Genomic DNA, 16,821 nt, shown 5'->3' with positions numbered 1-16,821 from the left:
CCATGTCATTCCAAGTGAGCCCCAGCTTTCAAGCAGGGGTGTCTGGGAACTTGTTACCCAGAGGCTGAGCCATACAGCTCAGTCAACCTGTGCTCACGTGATCATGTTTTAATGAGAAGAAGGGGCGCTGCTCCTACCTTTACCCTTGTCGGGCTTGTAATCCCCTAATATGTCTTCAAGATCCTGGTCCGTAATTCCTGGAGAAAACAAAAGAGACATTTCAAGGCCCAGAACCACTTTTCACCAACAGGAAACTTGCGTCGATGTGGCTGATATCCCTGGAAAATAATTGCCCCTCAGAATGTTCTTGAAGACTGTGGGAGGCACAACTCCCGAGAAGTGCACGCCTGTATCACATGCCCTGAGAACGGCAGTGGGACCGTGAACAGGGCGCAGAGCACCTGTGGTGAAGGGAGCGGGGTTTGCAGATGGAATGTAGGTGCCCAGTCAGTTTGACGCTGCATTATTCAACAGACAGATTAACCTGGGTGGGCCTGACTTAATCATGTGAAGCCTTTACCAGAGAGTTGAACCTTCCCCAAACTCAGGCACCAGAAGCAATAGTCTTCCTCTCATGCTGATCTTGACAAAAGCCTGAGCCTAAAGCTCACTGCACCTGAGCCAACGTCAGCTGACACCAGACACCTCGCCAGCCAACACCTGGCTACACCTGGCCAACACCCTGAGGCAAGCCTCAACAGAAGACCCACTGAGCTGTTCTGGGAAGTCCTCACAAAGCAAATGGGAGATACGCAATAAACAAGTGCTGTCCCGACTCGCTTTGGAAAGATCAACACAGGGAAACAGCAAACTGACGTTTAGAACATTCCATGTGGTGACAGTGAGTGTTCTGAGAGCACTGCTGTTCATTTTAAAGCACTGACGTCACCCCAGAGCACGTGAGCCCAAGTCACTGTGGAGCTGTGCTCGCTCCTGGTGGCAGGGGAGGCCTCTGTCACCAGGAAGAACAGCGGTGGCTACACAGTGACCTGTAGCTGGGACATCTAGCAGATGTATTCTGGACAGTGGCCACAATAGGGCCTCTCAAAGAAAGCCACTGGTGGTATTTGTTGCCAATGATAAGACTTCAAGAAAAACTAGAATTTTGAAAATCTATATGTCCACTACTGTGAGCTTAGCAGCTTCCCAATACCGAGATCTTTCTCGAATGAGATGGATGGCGATGCTAACAAATGTGAAGTTGTCTGCACAGTGCTCTGCGGCATTAGCAGGAAGCTGAACCATCCTCCGGCCACCGTGTCTTGCAGGTGAGCAACGCCCAACGTTCCTCAGCCTCGAATGGGAAAAGCAGAGCCCTGAAGAGCAAATTGGGCCACGGGGGCATCACTGGAAAAGAGCACGACAGCTAGCTGAGGTGACTGCGTGCCCACGCCACACTCAACCCGCATGAGGCTCCCACCTCTGGCGTCACGTGAAAGAATGTCCACGTGATCTAAAAGGTCCATCCCTTTCCCAGCGGTGTCTGTGAGGCTGCTGCCCCTGCATCTACTTCAACCACAATAACACGTCACAAGTGAATCCAGAAGCAGATGTGAGCCCCGCTCCTCCGCCAAGTGACGTGATAGAAATGTGCAAACAGGCATGAAAAAATCTGATTCTTTTTTTCGACTTTGGTTCGAAGATGACAACTAGTGACAGCGGTGGCCCACGCAGAGCAGCTATGGATGTCCTCCAGAATCACAGGGCCCTGACACCCACTCTTTCAGACCCACTGTTTCGGGGTAGCCCCGTGCCTTGCAGTGCCCCAGCTCTGCCCAGCCAGGAGCAGCACCGTGGCCTGAGGTAGTTACTGAGACGCAAATGACAGAGAGATCCAGGCTCGGCCTGTGTTCCCGCCACCTTCCACTTACCTCCCCCTCCCGCACTTGGCTTCCTAAGGCCATCATCTCGGTCGTTTCGATCGTCCAAGGCATCGGCCAGGTTGAAATCATCTTCGCAGTCCCCAGCACACAAAAGAGAAAGTAATTAGTTCCACTACAGGCATCTCATCTGGACACTGCGCCAAGGCGGCTCCACGGGCCCTCCGCCCTTGCGGCCCTCCTCAGAATGGCCGTGTTACCTTCAGGCTTTGCAGGAGCTCTGGTCGTTCCTGGCCTCTTGGTGGTGGTGGTGAAATAATCCCTCCTCTCTGAGCGGGGAGGGCAGACAGTGAGAGAGCACATTTAGTATCAAGACATGGCAGCCGCTTCACGGCCCGGGCAGTCCTATCACGCGCAGAGCGCTAGCTCGCTCCCCGAGGCCCCTTCTAAGGCCTCGGAAGAGTCCCTTCAAGGATGACAAAGAGATGTACAAGGTTAAAATGAGATGGGTTCTGCTCATTTTCTTCAGGGCCGATGGTGGTAAGGCAGGCCTGGTCCTGCAAGTGCGGCTAGAGCTTGAGTACAGATCTGCTGGACACGCTACATGGCCCAGGGGGTGCCGCAGCTTCCGTATGACCCCGCAGCGCTCGGCCGCTGTCAACCTGGCACCATAGTCATAGATGAGACTTCCCAGGGAAGGGTGAAGTTATAGTCCAGCATCGTGAGGGCGTAGCTCAAGAACTGAACATGGTTATAACCCATACGCACAAGGTTTTATTAAGCGTGGTTAGTATTGTAAGTGTGAGGTCTTTGGGATCAACCAGATTCGTCTAAAAACACGGGTTCCTTCCACATCAACTACATGGCACGTGTGCGTGTGCACTAGTTTCTTTTCTTAAATTTCAGGAATATGCTGTCAACTGTTCCTGCAGCTGGAGGTAGAAGAGGAAAAGGAAATTTGAGTCATGGGACAGGCACAGCTGAGAGAGGGTGACCTTTCTATACAGCAGCCACTAAATTACCAGCCGCTCTGGCAACTGATAGAAACCGGCCGAAAATGGAAGGATGGACACAGCAGACACTATGCAGACGTCAGCCACAGAGAGCCGGAGCAGCCTCTCTGGATACTACTATCAGAAGAACAGATTGAAGAAAAAAATAATTATTACTAATAGATGAAAGAAAAGTTATTCCGAGAGTCAGAGTGGGGTCTATGACGAGGAAATCATGTACCCAGCCACTCCTTTCGCATATCTGTCAAGAAGGCTCGCACGAAAGGGCACCTGCAGGCACTCTGAGACCGACTTCTCTGGAGGCTGCGCACAGTAGGGCAGCGCGATCCCCTGTGAGGTGATTACAGACAGAGAAAAAAGCGTGGGAGCGTGGGAGGGCGGAAGGGAGAGAGAGGGAGGTTGAGAAGGAGGCAGGGAGATGGGGAAGGAGAGAGCGCAGGAAGGGGCGGGGGAGTGACAGGGCAAAGAACGTTTTTGAAAGCAACATAGATGACCTTGAAAATATTATGCTAAGTGAAGCAGCCAAACAAAGCGCACACTTAAATATGCCTCCATGTCCAGGAAGAGTCCAGAATGCAGCCAGAGAGGCAATCAGAGGGGCTGAGGAGGAATCAGGGGACCAGGGAGGGATAAAGGGGGATGGGGTTTCTTTCCAGATGTGATGAGAATGTGATACAACTGGCCGTCGTGACACCTGCACAACCTTGCAAATCAACTAAGAACCTTCAGATTGTGCATCTTCTGAGTGGGTCCGGCAAATTCATCATAATTGCTTGCTCTTTATAGTTTAATTTACTACTCACGCTTTAGTGCGAAACCTTCTTTCAGTCTATCTTCCACATTGAGGCCATCACCGAAGTCCCCGGATGCTAAATATTAAAAAAAAAAAAAGGAAAAAAAACTTTTAAATTTCTTTTTGCATGAAACAAAATACTACTGAAATATTGTCTTGTAGAAGTCATCTTCCCTAAGATAGCATCACGAAGGTAATGCTGCCAAAAGAAATCAGCTAAAGACACCCAAAGATAAAGACTTCCTTCCAGAAACAACTGATTCCCAACAAAACCAAAGAAACAGCCTTCGGTCACCACAAGGTTGAGGGATCAATTTACATGGAGCACAAAGTACAATTTTACAAAAAAAAAAAAATGTTCTTCAATGAATGGCTTTTACCCACTCTCTCACCCCAGCCCAGGTCTCTCCAAGGCCGCTCTGCATTTTATCAACCCAGACACCTCCCCTCACCCCAGCACCTCCACCAGACTGGTAGCTCTGATGACACACAACTGAAGAGGCTCTGCAGAAAATATTTCCACAGGAGAATCTGTCCTCAGAAGTGGACCCAGGTGCCCGCCCCTGTTGCTATGGAACTTGACAACCATCACACATTCCTTCTAGGTGCCATATAGTTTCCCAGAGCATTACATTCACATTATTCATTCTCAAGCACACCACAGTGTACACACACTGGAACTGAACAAAAAGTACATAAATGGGGGATTATTGAAGTTTTTTTCTTTTAGCATTTTTCTATGAATTAAAAAAAATATTTTATACGTTTTTTAACATCATTTTTCATTTTTGTACAATGTATGCATTTTCATCTTGGCTATAGTCCCTGTAAAAGTCCCACCACCCACTCACCCGTGAATATATCATTCCAGCCTCTTATGGCCTAAAAGGCTTCTGCTGAGAAATTCGCTGACAGCCTTGTGGGGGTTCCCTTGAATGTAGGTCACATCTTACACCAGTAAGAGAAATTCACTCAAAAAGGACCGAAGACTTAAATGTGAGATGTAAAATCATAAAACTCCTAGAACACAGGGGAAAATATCCGTAACATTGATCCTGGCATTTTTTTTTTTTAAGTAGGAGGCCAAAAGTACAAGCAACAAAGGCAAAACTAGAGCAGTGGGACTACAGCACAACTAAAAATATTCTGGACAGTAAAGGAAACAAGCAACAAAATAAGACCAGCTATGGCATGGCAGAGAAATTCCCAACTGTGTATGGACTAAGGAACTCCTACAACTCGAGGAGAAAACCCCCCCAAATAATCGAATTTAAAAAGAGAGGGCACAATTAGTTATTTTCCCAACAAAAACATACAAATGGTCACTAGGCGCGTGAAAATATATTCACTATAACCAGGGAAATGCAAATCAAAAGCACAATGAGATAGCACTTCACACCCACTAGAGTGGATGGGACAAAAAGGATGAGAAATAATGAGGGCTGGCAAGGCTGTGGAGAAAGGGGAGTCCTCGCGCCCTCGTGGTGGGATTGTCAAGCGGTGCGGCCACTATGGGAAAAAAATGAAGACTAAAACTATCACGTAATCTGTCAGCCCCACTTCTGGGTGCCTGTCCAAAGGAAATGATGCCGCCCTCTCCGGATCGCTGCACCCCGTGTCCACGGAGCAGGATTCACAATAGCCAAGAGATGGAAACAGGCCAAGTATACGTTAATGGGTGAATGGATCAAGAAAATGTAATCACATATAGTCTCATTGCGGTTTTGACTTACATTTCCCTGATAAGTGACAGTGAACATCTTTCCAAGCGCCACTTAGATGGAAAGAAATTAGAGATGGAAAGACATTCTGTGCGCATGGATTGGGAGACCTGACATTGTTTTAATGGCCATCTTATCTAAAACAACATCAAATTCAATGTCATTCCTATCAAAATCCCAATGGCATGCTTCACAGAACAAGAAAATCTGAAAACTGTGTGACACCGTGAAATACCCCAAATAGTGCCAACAGTCATGAGGTGGACAAGCCCTGACTGAACCTCAGCACCAGGCCCGGGCTCAAGTATTTGGCGATAAACTTGCTCCACTGCAGACAGTCCCAAAGACGTTCTTTTTTTAAAAAAAGATTCAATTACTTATGCATACAGAACTGGGGTGTGGGCCAGAGGTATGGGGTGGTGAGAGGATTCACCAGAGACAGTGGGGAACAGAACAGGCAGATCCACTGAAAGACACTGCTGAGGGGAGCAGCGGGGAGACAGGAAAGGTCTGCTGCACCACGTGGGTTGCTCCCCAGCCGGAGATCAAACTTGTACTGCAGTGGCTGCCAGTTGCTTGACAGTGCTGTCTTTAACCCCTGCACCACCAGGGAGGCCCCCAAAGACATTCTCATGATGGAGAAAGCACGCTGCAAGCTGCCAATGACTGCCTGAAAATGTGTTTGCTCGTTGAACAGAACATTGGAAAAGTTAACCTGTGTGCTCGTAACGTCCTTGAGAAGATTCGGCTAATAAGAAAATGTCAATTCCACCCACAGACCCCAGTGGTCTGGTCTGTCCTGAGGTGGGCTGAGTCACTTTGTGGGGAAATGTAAAGTTGACCTCACACTGCAGCCTGGCCCACTGTGATGGGTGAGCGCAGTCTGGAGCGAAGGGTGCAATCTGACGAGGGCTGTGAGGAAATAAGGCAGGGCCCTGCCAGAGAAGTCTGCCCCACTGGCCGATGGAAGCGTGCTGTGCCAGCCTTTCAGTGGACTTGATTCATCAGTCACCCACCCCCCTGAGGGCACCCCGAAAGCTCAGCCATCCCAGTGTGTGTTCACAGCCCTCCTCTCTCGATGCCTACCCTGTGCAACGGAGCCGCCACCCACTCCTCGTGCAGGTCTGCATCAACACCCTATAAAATGAAGGTCCCCCTCCCTCGCTGCACTGGCCATGGCCCGACAGCTCCCAGCTGGGCCATGCCCCGGCTGCCCAGGGCTCCACGGGACAGCACTGCTCTCGGCGAGCCGCTGGCGGCGCACCAGACCCGGTGCTCTCCATGCCATGCTGGACGCAGCCCTGGCAGCGAGGAGGCGCAGCCCTGGCAGCGAGGAGGCGCAGCCCTGGCGGCGAGGAGGCCCACTCCACACGTTCGCGGCGATTCTCGAAACTGTCTGCATGCTGTCAGTGTCTCGCGCCGTTCTCCCAGCATTAGCAGCACCTAGGACATGCTGTTTCTTTGAGACACATCCATTTGGGCTTCATGCCAAGAGCAAAGTCATCTCTGCTCCCTGCTGGGGGTCTGGGACTGCGGGGGCAGGAGGCAGCCCAGACCCTGGCCCGAGAGATTCAGGGAGATCAGGCCTGGCCCGGGAGAAGGCACCTGTCAGAGGCGCGCTCCATCTGCCCCTCTGGGTGAGGACGCCTTCTTGTCTACATTTTTCCTTTGTACGTAGAAGCAGCTTTCAGTATAACTCCTAAACAAATACTCCCCTAAACTTCTTTGATTTTCAAATTTTGCAGTCCTGACCCTTTCCTGTGGATGGCTAAGACCACTGACCCATGAGACTGGCGGGCCACACTGCTGCTGCCTCGGGATGTCCCCGGTGCCCGGTCTGACGTGGCTCCACGAGCAGGCCCGCCACCCACGGCCCCCTGAACAACATGGGCACAGGGGCGCCCACAGCTGTGCCGCACAAAGCCCAGGACCGCTATTCACCACAATCCACAGCTGCTCAAGATCTTGCATTTCCTGGGCGCTGCCCGCACGCTGCTAGGCAGCTCCCAGGCCGGTGGCGCCTCCTGGCTTTCCTCGACAAAGTGCCATTGACAACAGGGTGTGGGTAAGTGAAGATGCTCAGGCTTCTGCACCGCTGGTCTCTGTGGCTCCCACCCGCGGCCTCCAGTGCAGGAGGCGCCCGGGAGCGCGGGCGCAGGGCCAGAGTGCGGTGCGCGCCTGGGCCTGGAGGCCGAGCATACAGGGCAGCGAGGACGTCTATGAAAGGAAGCGGCCGAGAGAGAACGCCGGCCTCCTGGCCCCCCGGCCCCTGCCTTGCCAGCCTGCGGGCCTGCCCGGCAACAATTGGTGTAGAAAGAGCATTGAAAGCCTGAAAAAGCCACGGAGGGCTCCGGGGCTCTCCCTTGCCGTCTGCCCCCATCGACAGGGAACCTGCCCCGAGCCTTGTTGGCGCCGCAACGGGCTTCAAGCTCCGCGTCCTCTTACACTTCAATCTGGTTTTCAGTAAATACAGCGAGGTGCCCTGTATCGGGCTGACTCTAAGGGACCTGAGCATCTGTGGATTTGGGGACCCCTGGGGTCCTGAAACCGACCCCCCTCAGATACCAAGGGACGACTGCAGCTAAGTTTTTGGAGCAGAGTTTGATTTAAGGGGCAGCGAGCTGAAGGAAGATGCTCCTGCACCCCATTGCACCCCGCACCCCCTCAGACACAGGTGTCTCGGGCCGGAGCCCTCCAGGCCAAGACTCAGAAACTGCTGCTGGGAAATGGCGGCCACGGTGCAGGTGAGATCCGCGCTCAGGTGTCTGGGGGAAATTTTTTTTCTTCCTCAACACGAATCCGTGCGGACCCTCCTGGAGAGGGTGGGTGCCAACCCCACATGCTGAGTGAGCTTCGTCCCCATCGCCTGGAATCTTTGCAAGGTTTTAACTCTTGTTGCCTCCATCTAATTCAAACCCACTTTTCTGACTGACGTGGCTCTCGCCCCTCGCGCGGGGCCTCTGACGTGCTCTGGGCGCGCCCAGCACCGCGGCGCCTCGAGAGGGAGCACCGGCCTCCATTCTGATGACTAAATGGAGTCGGCTCCTGCCACCCGAGCTCCCACTCGTCTCATGAATAAATTTCAAGCACTCCTGGAGAGGACGCTCATGACGTGACGCCAGCGGTTCAACGCGAGGCAGGTACGAGCGTCTCAGGCCGCGGCCGCCTGAGCAAGGGAAGGACAGAGGTGCAGGTGATGTGGCTAAGACCGGTCACGTATTGCGGGCAGCACACATGTGCTAGGCCCATCCCGAGTGTGTGTGTGTGTGTGTGTGTGTGTGTGTGCGGGGGGGTGGTTATTTTTTGCAAATGGCCTAAGTCACTTTGCTGATGAAAGGACTTGCAAGCTGGTTTTTCCCACAGAAAGGGGACGGGCTATGATGGCTGCTCACAAAGCATCTTGGGGGCGAGGGGGGGCACCTGTGATGCCCAAGGAAGTCAGCATGGAGGGCCAGGACCTCCTCAGCCAAGGAAAAGTGGAGTTTCTGTCGGGGGCTAGAGGCAAGGGGGCTCATTGCCAAAGGGTGTGGGGTTCTTGGCGGGGCGGGGTGGCAGAAAGATTCTAGAATTAGAACTGATAGTTGCACAACCTAGAGAGTATATACTAGGAAGCACTGAATTGATGACTTCAAAATGGCGACTTTTTGGTATGTGAATTACATCTCAATGAACACATGCAGTCCCTGTCCCTAGGTGTCATCCCGGTGTCCGCTCTGTGAGGGTTACCCCGAACCTCACCATTGCTGGCCTGATCAAGTGGGAACCCGAGGGCCCCCTGCAGTTAACCATTGGATAACAGAAACCTAAAGGGCCTGAAGCCAAAGGCTCCAGAGTGCTGGAGCGGCTCTGCCACTCGCTGACTAGGTGTCCCAGGGAACTGGACCTCACGGGAGGGACTTGCTCCCACAGGTCCCTATTGCTCCCCTCACCCCCACAGAAGAAGGTGGATGACACGATGGAAACAAAACCGCCATCGTGAGCCGCCAGGAGGCTTGGGGGTGATGATCGCCCTATGTCAAGTGCCGGAGGTGGCACTGCTGGTGTAGCCTCAAGATCTGCCGCCTGAGGCTTCCCAATCCTGGTTCTGGGCTGGCCAGAGACAACGTGAGGGGAAATCAATACTGGGGGCCCACTCTGGAGCCAAAGACCCTGGGTGCGGACCCCAGCCTGCTACTCACCAGCAGAGATACCTTGGGCAAAGGACTGAACAGCTCCATGCCTCAGTTTCCTCATCTGCAAAAGGGTGATAACAACATGTTCTATTGCAGTGTGCCAGTATGAGGACCAAATTGGTCATTATGTACAAAAGGTGTTTAGTACCATATCTGACTCATAGGCATCTCCCAAATATTAGCCATTATTATTACTATATTGCTTATTAAGTAGAATGTACTAGATCTAGTGAGTTTAAGGCCTTCAATTGCATGAGTAAACAACACATAGGGCAGTCTTATTAAAATGTCCCAAGTCTTAACAGAAGCAGAGAGAACACAGTCACATTCCCATCTGAACTCACCCAGTGGGTGATGAACCTTTAGATTCTCCCAATGTGACAGCCTGAGAAAGGGCAAGAATGCCACCAGGCCATACCAACACGCTTCTAAGCCACAGGCTCTTAATAACAGGCTCTTGATACCAATGCACGTGGCCTCTCCTCCCACCACACCCAATATAAACACAAACCGCAAGTGGATGCTTGTGTAGCTTCTTCGGCGAGATGGAAAGCTTCCTCTGGCTCCTGTTGCATCTATGGAATTTTCCAGCCAGAGCCCTAGGCAGAGCCGAATAGCACCTCAGAGCTCATCTCATCCTACCCACTTGCAGAGATACAGAGCCCAAGAAGAGGTTGACTTTGGGGGGAGAGGTTTCAAGTCCGTTCAGCTGATACAGGAGACTTAGTGTCACCCTGCTCAGTGTGCAGTGCAGGGGCGCGATGAAGCCCAGGCAGCAACACGGACCCTCGCAGAGCCGACCCGGACACATGCGTCACCCAGCCAGCCTTGAAGGCCAAGGATGGGAACCACGCCACCAGGTACAGCATCGGTGAGGGGCTTCCCTGGCCAGCTCCTGAGCAGGCTTGGTGGTGGAGTCCGAGTCTGCCTGGACAGGCCCATCGAACTTCTGGCCTCGCCACCTGGTCAGGCCAGTGCAAAGGGAGAGAGCTGCTGTCAGTCCCAGGTGGTGCCCACTGGGCCCCAGCCCAGACCCCTTTCCTGAAACCCACTCCCGTGGTGTGCTGTGAAGGGGCCAGAGGGGTCTGGGCTGGGGCCACTGAGATCTGTCAGTCCCACCCTTGGTCGTCCACCCACCTCCACACCTCCACTGCTACCCCTCTGGCCCAGATGGTGTCATCTCTTACCCGAACAACCAAACAGAGCCATCCGCCTGGTCATCCCAGGTCTCCTCACCCAGCTATGTGGCAAGCGGGGAGACACCCTTCGTTTTCATACCAACATCACAGCTCATCCTTCTCTGGAAACCTCAAGTACGAGCTCCATGCGCCTAGCCACGGCCTACCAGGCCCTGTCTGCCCTGCCCCCACCTGCCTGTCTCTCTGCAGGCAACTCTTGCACCATGCCTCTGTTTTATGTAATTTCTGCTATTTGTTTTCAAGTAATGTCTGTTCACTGTGGAAATCTCAGGAAACATAGAAAAGAATAAGAACCCAAATCTCAGAGAGTGATCCGAATACAGATGACCCTTGAGGACATGAGGCTCAAGCCCAGAGACAAGAAGCAGAATCATGGGTGCGGGGGCTGGGCTGGTGGGTGGGCAGTTGTTTAGACAGCATTTCAGTTTGGCAAAATGAAAACTGTTTGGAGACTGGCCACACCGCAATGCGCATGTCTACCAGCACCGAGCTGTGTGCTCAGAAGGATCAAGACGGGAAGTTTTAGGTTGTGTTTTGTAACCACCATTAGAGAAAAAAGTGAAAACAAGTCATGGTTTCTTAGAAACAAACCTCACAAAGCCAAAATCAACTATCAGAGAGCGCTTGAACTTTGGACAGTTAATGAAATGTCATCTTATCAACCATCCCTTTGAATGCGGCAAACTCATGTCCAATGTATACTTCAGAATTTTTCAACCAGGACAGATGGGCTGACCAAGCTCAGCAAGGTCCTCCCTCTCAGAAGCACCGGCTTGAGAACCCGGGCAGGTGCTTTGGAAGGTTAGTCATTGGAAGGAGTCAGGTTGTTGGAAACCTCTTTTGTGTTGACCCAAAAATGGGCCCTGAGCCTCTGGTGCTACAAAGAGTAATCTCATCCCGTTGCCCATGACAGTCCTTTAGGTACCTGAATCCTGGGGTGATGGCCAGTAAGCCCCCAGCACCCCAGGAGAGCTCTTCTTTCTGCCACGCCCCATTACTTCTTCCTGTCGATTCTCCAGGGCCAGTGTGGACAGCCACAGTGGCAGTAAGTGGCTTACTGCACCTCCTTTCCCTGATGGAGCCAAGGGCTGACTGTGGCTTCTCTCAACAGTCACGCTTAATCTCACAGCCTGGGCACAAATTAGGAGGTGCATCCCCTAGTGCTAGCTCTGCAAACACAGTGACCCGCGGAGGTATCAGAAACTGCCTCAGCCCACGGGAGTAAGCAGGTCTGCCAGGGTCTCCTGCGGGGCTAGCTTGTCACTGAAGCAGGCAATCAATCTGGCTGCTTCTCTGGCACAAATTCTCAGAAGTGAGAGCCCTCTGGGGGGTGCATCTGGGGAAAAGGGAAGATTGGTGTGTTCAGCTACCTAGCGATTTCAAGGAGCATATCCCAGCCTATGTCTGCTTGATTTGGCCAACTAAATCCCTAATCAGCCAGTTCCAGGGGGGAATAGAAATCAAATAAGCTGCTTAATAGTATGCAAAATAAGATCATAGCTCATCAGCTGACCTCCCTCCTTACCACTCTGAACTTGGGTCTCTGTAAACAAGTGGGGCGGCAGAGGGCACACTCCCCATTAAGAATCCGAGCAACCTAGTCGACCATGCTTCTCCCCCAGTTATACCAGACGTGGGCCCCAGCTCAAGAAACACTTTGCACCCACACCTAGACCATGCAGGCTGCCAGCAGACAGGCACAGACAAACAAGTAGTGCGGCCAACCGCTGTCCTTGAATTGTCCTGGCATCTCTGTGAGACAGGGAAATCCAGCCAGCTGAGTCCTCACTGCAGTTCCTGGAGACCTTGTCCACAGCACCCGGAGAAGACCCACAAGGCACCCACACATTTGCCCAACGAAGCCACCTCGTTGAGTATTTTTCAGTAACACTCAGGTCTTCTAGAAGGAGGAAGACCTCCCTCAGGTCTTCTGAGGGAGGAGAGGGAATAAATGGCAAATACACCTCGCATGGATAAAGCTGAGTGGCAGGAGCCAGACCAAAAGGATGCGTACCTGGTGTAGGACCTCATTTCTAGAAAATGCTAGAAAGCATAGTCATCTATGGTGACAAAACAGGTTGGCAGTGCTGGGGGATGGGGTACCAGGAGGAAAATGCAGGGGCCAGCGGGATGGCCTCATAGGCAGCACAGACCCAGAGCTGACCACATGTCACCTTGAAATGTGTGCAAGTTTATTCCACATTGCTACGCCCCATGAAGCTGTCAGACAATGACAACAAAACACTCTGCTTGGAGGAAAAGGGTGAGGCCTAGACCCTTATAGCATCCGATCATCCTGGGGGCAACTCCCAACACCAGTACATGTTGGTCTAGGCTTTACGGGAACAAATGGAAAAGCCTGGGCCCAAGTCAGTGTGAGGGAGGAAGGAAGAGGCTCGGAGCCAAGAATGCAAGCGACCTGCAAACCGTCATTAAGCTTCCAACTTCCAGAATATGAGAGTCTGTTTGTGTTGCTTTAAGGCTAAAAGTCAGTGGTGATCCATTTCAGCAGCGATAGGAGACTAATGCTACAGTCCCCTGCGCACGTTTCTCTGTTCATCTGCTCTGTTAGCAAAGGTTTGCAAAGTGTCCGCATTTGTCCAGACACCATGTGAGGCCCTCACGCCCTCCTCCCGGAAAAAGGGCCGGAGCTGCAAGCCTGTGCTTGAAAGAGGCCTGGCTTTGTGCTTCACAGGTCTGCCGTCCTCACTGGGAAGTCTCCACACCCCGTTATGCTCACCCTGCACCGTCACACTTCCAGGGAGCAATTATTTTTTAAAAAGAGAACCTGACTTGTATTTATGTATATTCTAATTGGGTAATATGACTGGCAAAGGCCTTAATTATGGCCAGTAATTCACGCCTAGTATATTTTAGGCCTTCGCTACATGGTGGCATTTGCGATTGTGACACCATTGTCCCATCACTGTGCAGCTTTCTCCAATTATTGGACTTGCAGGGCATGAGGCAAGCTGACAGATAGTGGTGCTTCCACCCCCACAGCCTTTTATTTACCCGAGAAGAATCTTTCAGTCACTTTGACCCTAACCATGGAGAGGGGCTTCCTGTGGGATCAACTCTTCCCTCAGGAACTTGCTTTGCTAAATCTTGTCACTGGTCACAACCAGGGTAAAGGCAGGTCAGTGACACTGCTGCCTCAGGTGGGGAAACCAAAGCGCAAAGCCATCGAAGGTGGTGAGTCCAGAATGAGCCTCTCTTTGCCATGGGGATCAGGCAGTGCTGGCCCAGGGACAGTCACCTGGGCTTCCACACTGTCTTGTCATCAGCACCGAACAGGCTTGTTCCGGTGGTTTTGGGGAAAACGCTTTGCTGCAGTGAAATCTGCCCAGCGAGGGTCTGGCTCTGGCCCACGGCCTGTGGAGGGAGGTGCACAGTCAGGGGGCACAGGGAGTACTGGAGACCCCTTGGGTGGGTGTGTTTGGCCTGCGGAGCAGCAGGGTACAACACGGGGACATTTACAAAGAAACAACCAGTCCGTCAGGCAAGCAAAGCCACAAACCCAACCAAGCAACAGTGAGAGAGCTTGAGAGCGGGCTGAAGGCAAACAGCAAGGCCCGGAGTGCCCAGCAAGATCATGCAAATCACAAGCCCACGACAGATTCCACGGGGCCAGGAGCACTTCCAGAGGAACGAGTGCTTAACAGGGCAGGGGAAAGGAAGCAGAGATGGGGTGGAGGGGCACAGGATCTACTCTAAGCCCAGTGTGGGGGTAAATGAAGATCACTCAGGCTTCTGCACCGCTGGCCTCTGTGGGTCTCACCTGTGGCCTTGAATGCAGGAGGCAGTTGGGAGTGTAGGTGCAGGGCACGCATGCCTGATGGTGGACACCTGGAGTGCGGTGTGGGCACGTGTGAGTGGGCGCCCCTGAGCCTGGAGGCCGAGCATATAAGGAGGCAGAGGACCGTGTGTGGCAGAGTGAAGTGGGGAATGGCCGTGAGAGGAAGAGGCAGCGAGAGAACACCAGAGCAAGGCCAGAGACTGAAGATTCCCTGGCTCCGGGCGCAGTGGGGGCAGAGTCCCAGGCGTCTGCAAGAGCCTCGCCCGCTTGAGGTGAATGACAGAGCTTCGCAGGGGCCGGGACTTCTGCTGCTGGATGTGGAACCTGAAGCTGGCTCTCGGGCCTTCCTTAAGACAGGCCCCCAGGGGGCCACATCAGGACAGGCTCCTGTCCTGGAACACTTTACTGAGCCTCCAGGAAAGTCTCAGCCATTGCCAGCCTCCCGGGCACAGCTCTTACCCCCATCCCCACCCCGTGCCTGGCTGCTGCACGACAATTGGTGTAGAAAGATATTAAAGCCCGAAAAAGCCACTGAGGGCTCTGGACTCTCCTTTACCATCTGCCCGAATCACTACAGAACCTGCCCCGCGCTTCTTCCCATGACACCCAGATACGGGCAGGCGGCCACGGCCCGGGGCCTGAGGACCGAGCGGCACTCCCACTCCGGGCTCTATGCCCGCCGGGCACACGAACACCAAGAAGGCAAAGAGCACCTTGGCTGTCAGCACAGGCGCCCCGGTGGGAAGACCTTTCCGTGGAGACATGGCCCCAGAGCAGCGAGTCACCTTGAACACTACCAGACGAACAGCCGCAGGGGAAGGATGATGACAGCCAGGTGGCGGGGTTTTTATAAACCCCGTGGCGTGGCGGAAACAGTCTGGGTCAGGGAGAACCCAAGGCCCTGGGAGGTCTGCTTTTAGCCCCTTGGCCGTTCCTTGCAGCGATGCGCGGGTGCAAAATGCCAGGGAGGAGAGGGGATCGTGGGACAGAAAAGAGCTAGCAGGGGCAGCAAAGGACCTGGAATAACGCCCGGACGCAGGTGAATAAGGTGTCAATCCCGGCTCATAAAGCGTGACAAGCGCGCAACATCCCAGTGGGGAGGCTACGTGGCCTCTCTGACCTATTCCTGTAAACCTGACCTGGTCTAAACTGTAAACTGTTTTCTTGGGCGGTGCCTGCTCTCACTGTCCGGCCCAAGGGCTTCTGAGTACGCCCAGGGGAAAGGAAAGGAAAGCAGGTTGATCAAGAAAACGAGGATCGCCTGAAGTTCAAATCTGATGCAGCATGCATGGCTGCACTTTGGTCACTCTAAAGAGAAAGCAGAGAAAAGCAGCAGCCGCCGCAGGCTCGGCAGGAGGGAGCAGAAGTAAGCCAGGTGTGCTGGCTTCAACTGCAGTGATGCTTTTAAAATTCTTTTTAAAAACTAGGTTTTTTTTTTTAAAGGTCCAGGCAGGCACCTGGCCCTCCTTCACCTACTGCTCTGCGTGGGTTTAGGAGGACAGAGGCTCAGGGGGCAGGCTCGCGCCCGAGCGCACAGCCCACGACGGTCTCAGCAGAAGAGAATGAAAACTGCAGTCTGCACACAGAATCAACAGATCAGATTTCTAGGATCTTCCCTTTGGTGATCTGCCAAACTGTCTGCTCTGCTACAGGCTCTCTCATGGTCAACGCAGTGGCTGAGACTTTCCTGGAGGCTCAGTAAAGTGTTCCAGGACAGGAGCCTGTCCTGATGTGGCCCCCCGGGGGCCTGTCTCAAGGAAGGCCCGAGAGCCAGCATCGGGTTCCACATCCAGCAGCAGAAGTCCCGGCCCCTGCGAAGCTCTGTTATTCGCCTCAAGCGGGCGAGGCTCTTGCAGATGCCTGGGACTCTGCCCCCACTGCACACGCAAGGCACCCGCACCACCCGGGTCTGGCGATGGGCCGCTCTGGCTTTGCTCACAGATGGAGACCCTGCTCCGTGGAGCTCAAGTCAAAACAGGAGAAGTGCCCAGAAAAAGGCCCAAGGAAGAACAGTTACTGAAAGCTGCTGCTCTGGGGGAGACCTGGTCCTGGCCGTGCTGCGGGAGGGGCCGTTAGATTTGAAACGGGAGTCAGTCACCTTGTGCTGGGGCTCAGGATGCGCAGGGCTACCCGTCCGAGGACCGACTGCAGGGGAAGACCGCGACATCGGGAGCCGCCAGCGTGGGCACGAGCTGGCAGTTTACATGAGTGACACATTGACACGGAAAGACCTTCAGGCCACATGGCTGAGCAACAGGGCTGCACAGGGCACAGGCACGCATGTCGATGGAAGATGCAGGAACA

General features: G+C 53.3%; 1 protein-coding gene across 3 annotated transcripts in view; it reads right to left on the bottom strand.

The window, feature by feature from the left end:
• The window catches only part of CD99L2 (CD99 molecule like 2), a 43,560-nt gene that overhangs the window by 11,766 nt on the left and 14,973 nt on the right, over positions 1–16,821 (bottom strand). For all 3 annotated transcript variants that reach the window (XM_037511825.2, XM_037511826.2, XM_054695505.1), the window contains exons 2-5: positions 3,637–3,702; positions 2,081–2,149; positions 1,872–1,952; positions 138–197 (exon numbers count right to left, since the gene is read on the bottom strand). In XM_037511825.2, coding sequence (XP_037367722.1) covers positions 138–197; positions 1,872–1,952; positions 2,081–2,149; positions 3,637–3,702 — 276 coding nt within the window. The remainder of the gene's footprint in view (positions 1–137; positions 198–1,871; positions 1,953–2,080; positions 2,150–3,636; positions 3,703–16,821) is intronic.

This window comes from Talpa occidentalis, unplaced genomic scaffold (assembly GCF_014898055.3).
Source record: "Talpa occidentalis isolate TD23 unplaced genomic scaffold, MPIMG_talOcc4v2.1 talOcc4.15, whole genome shotgun sequence".
NCBI classification, from domain to species: Eukaryota; Metazoa; Chordata; class Mammalia; order Eulipotyphla; family Talpidae; genus Talpa; species Talpa occidentalis.
Note: the sequence above shows the minus strand (reverse complement) of the source record. Positions and strands in the feature narration are given on the sequence as shown.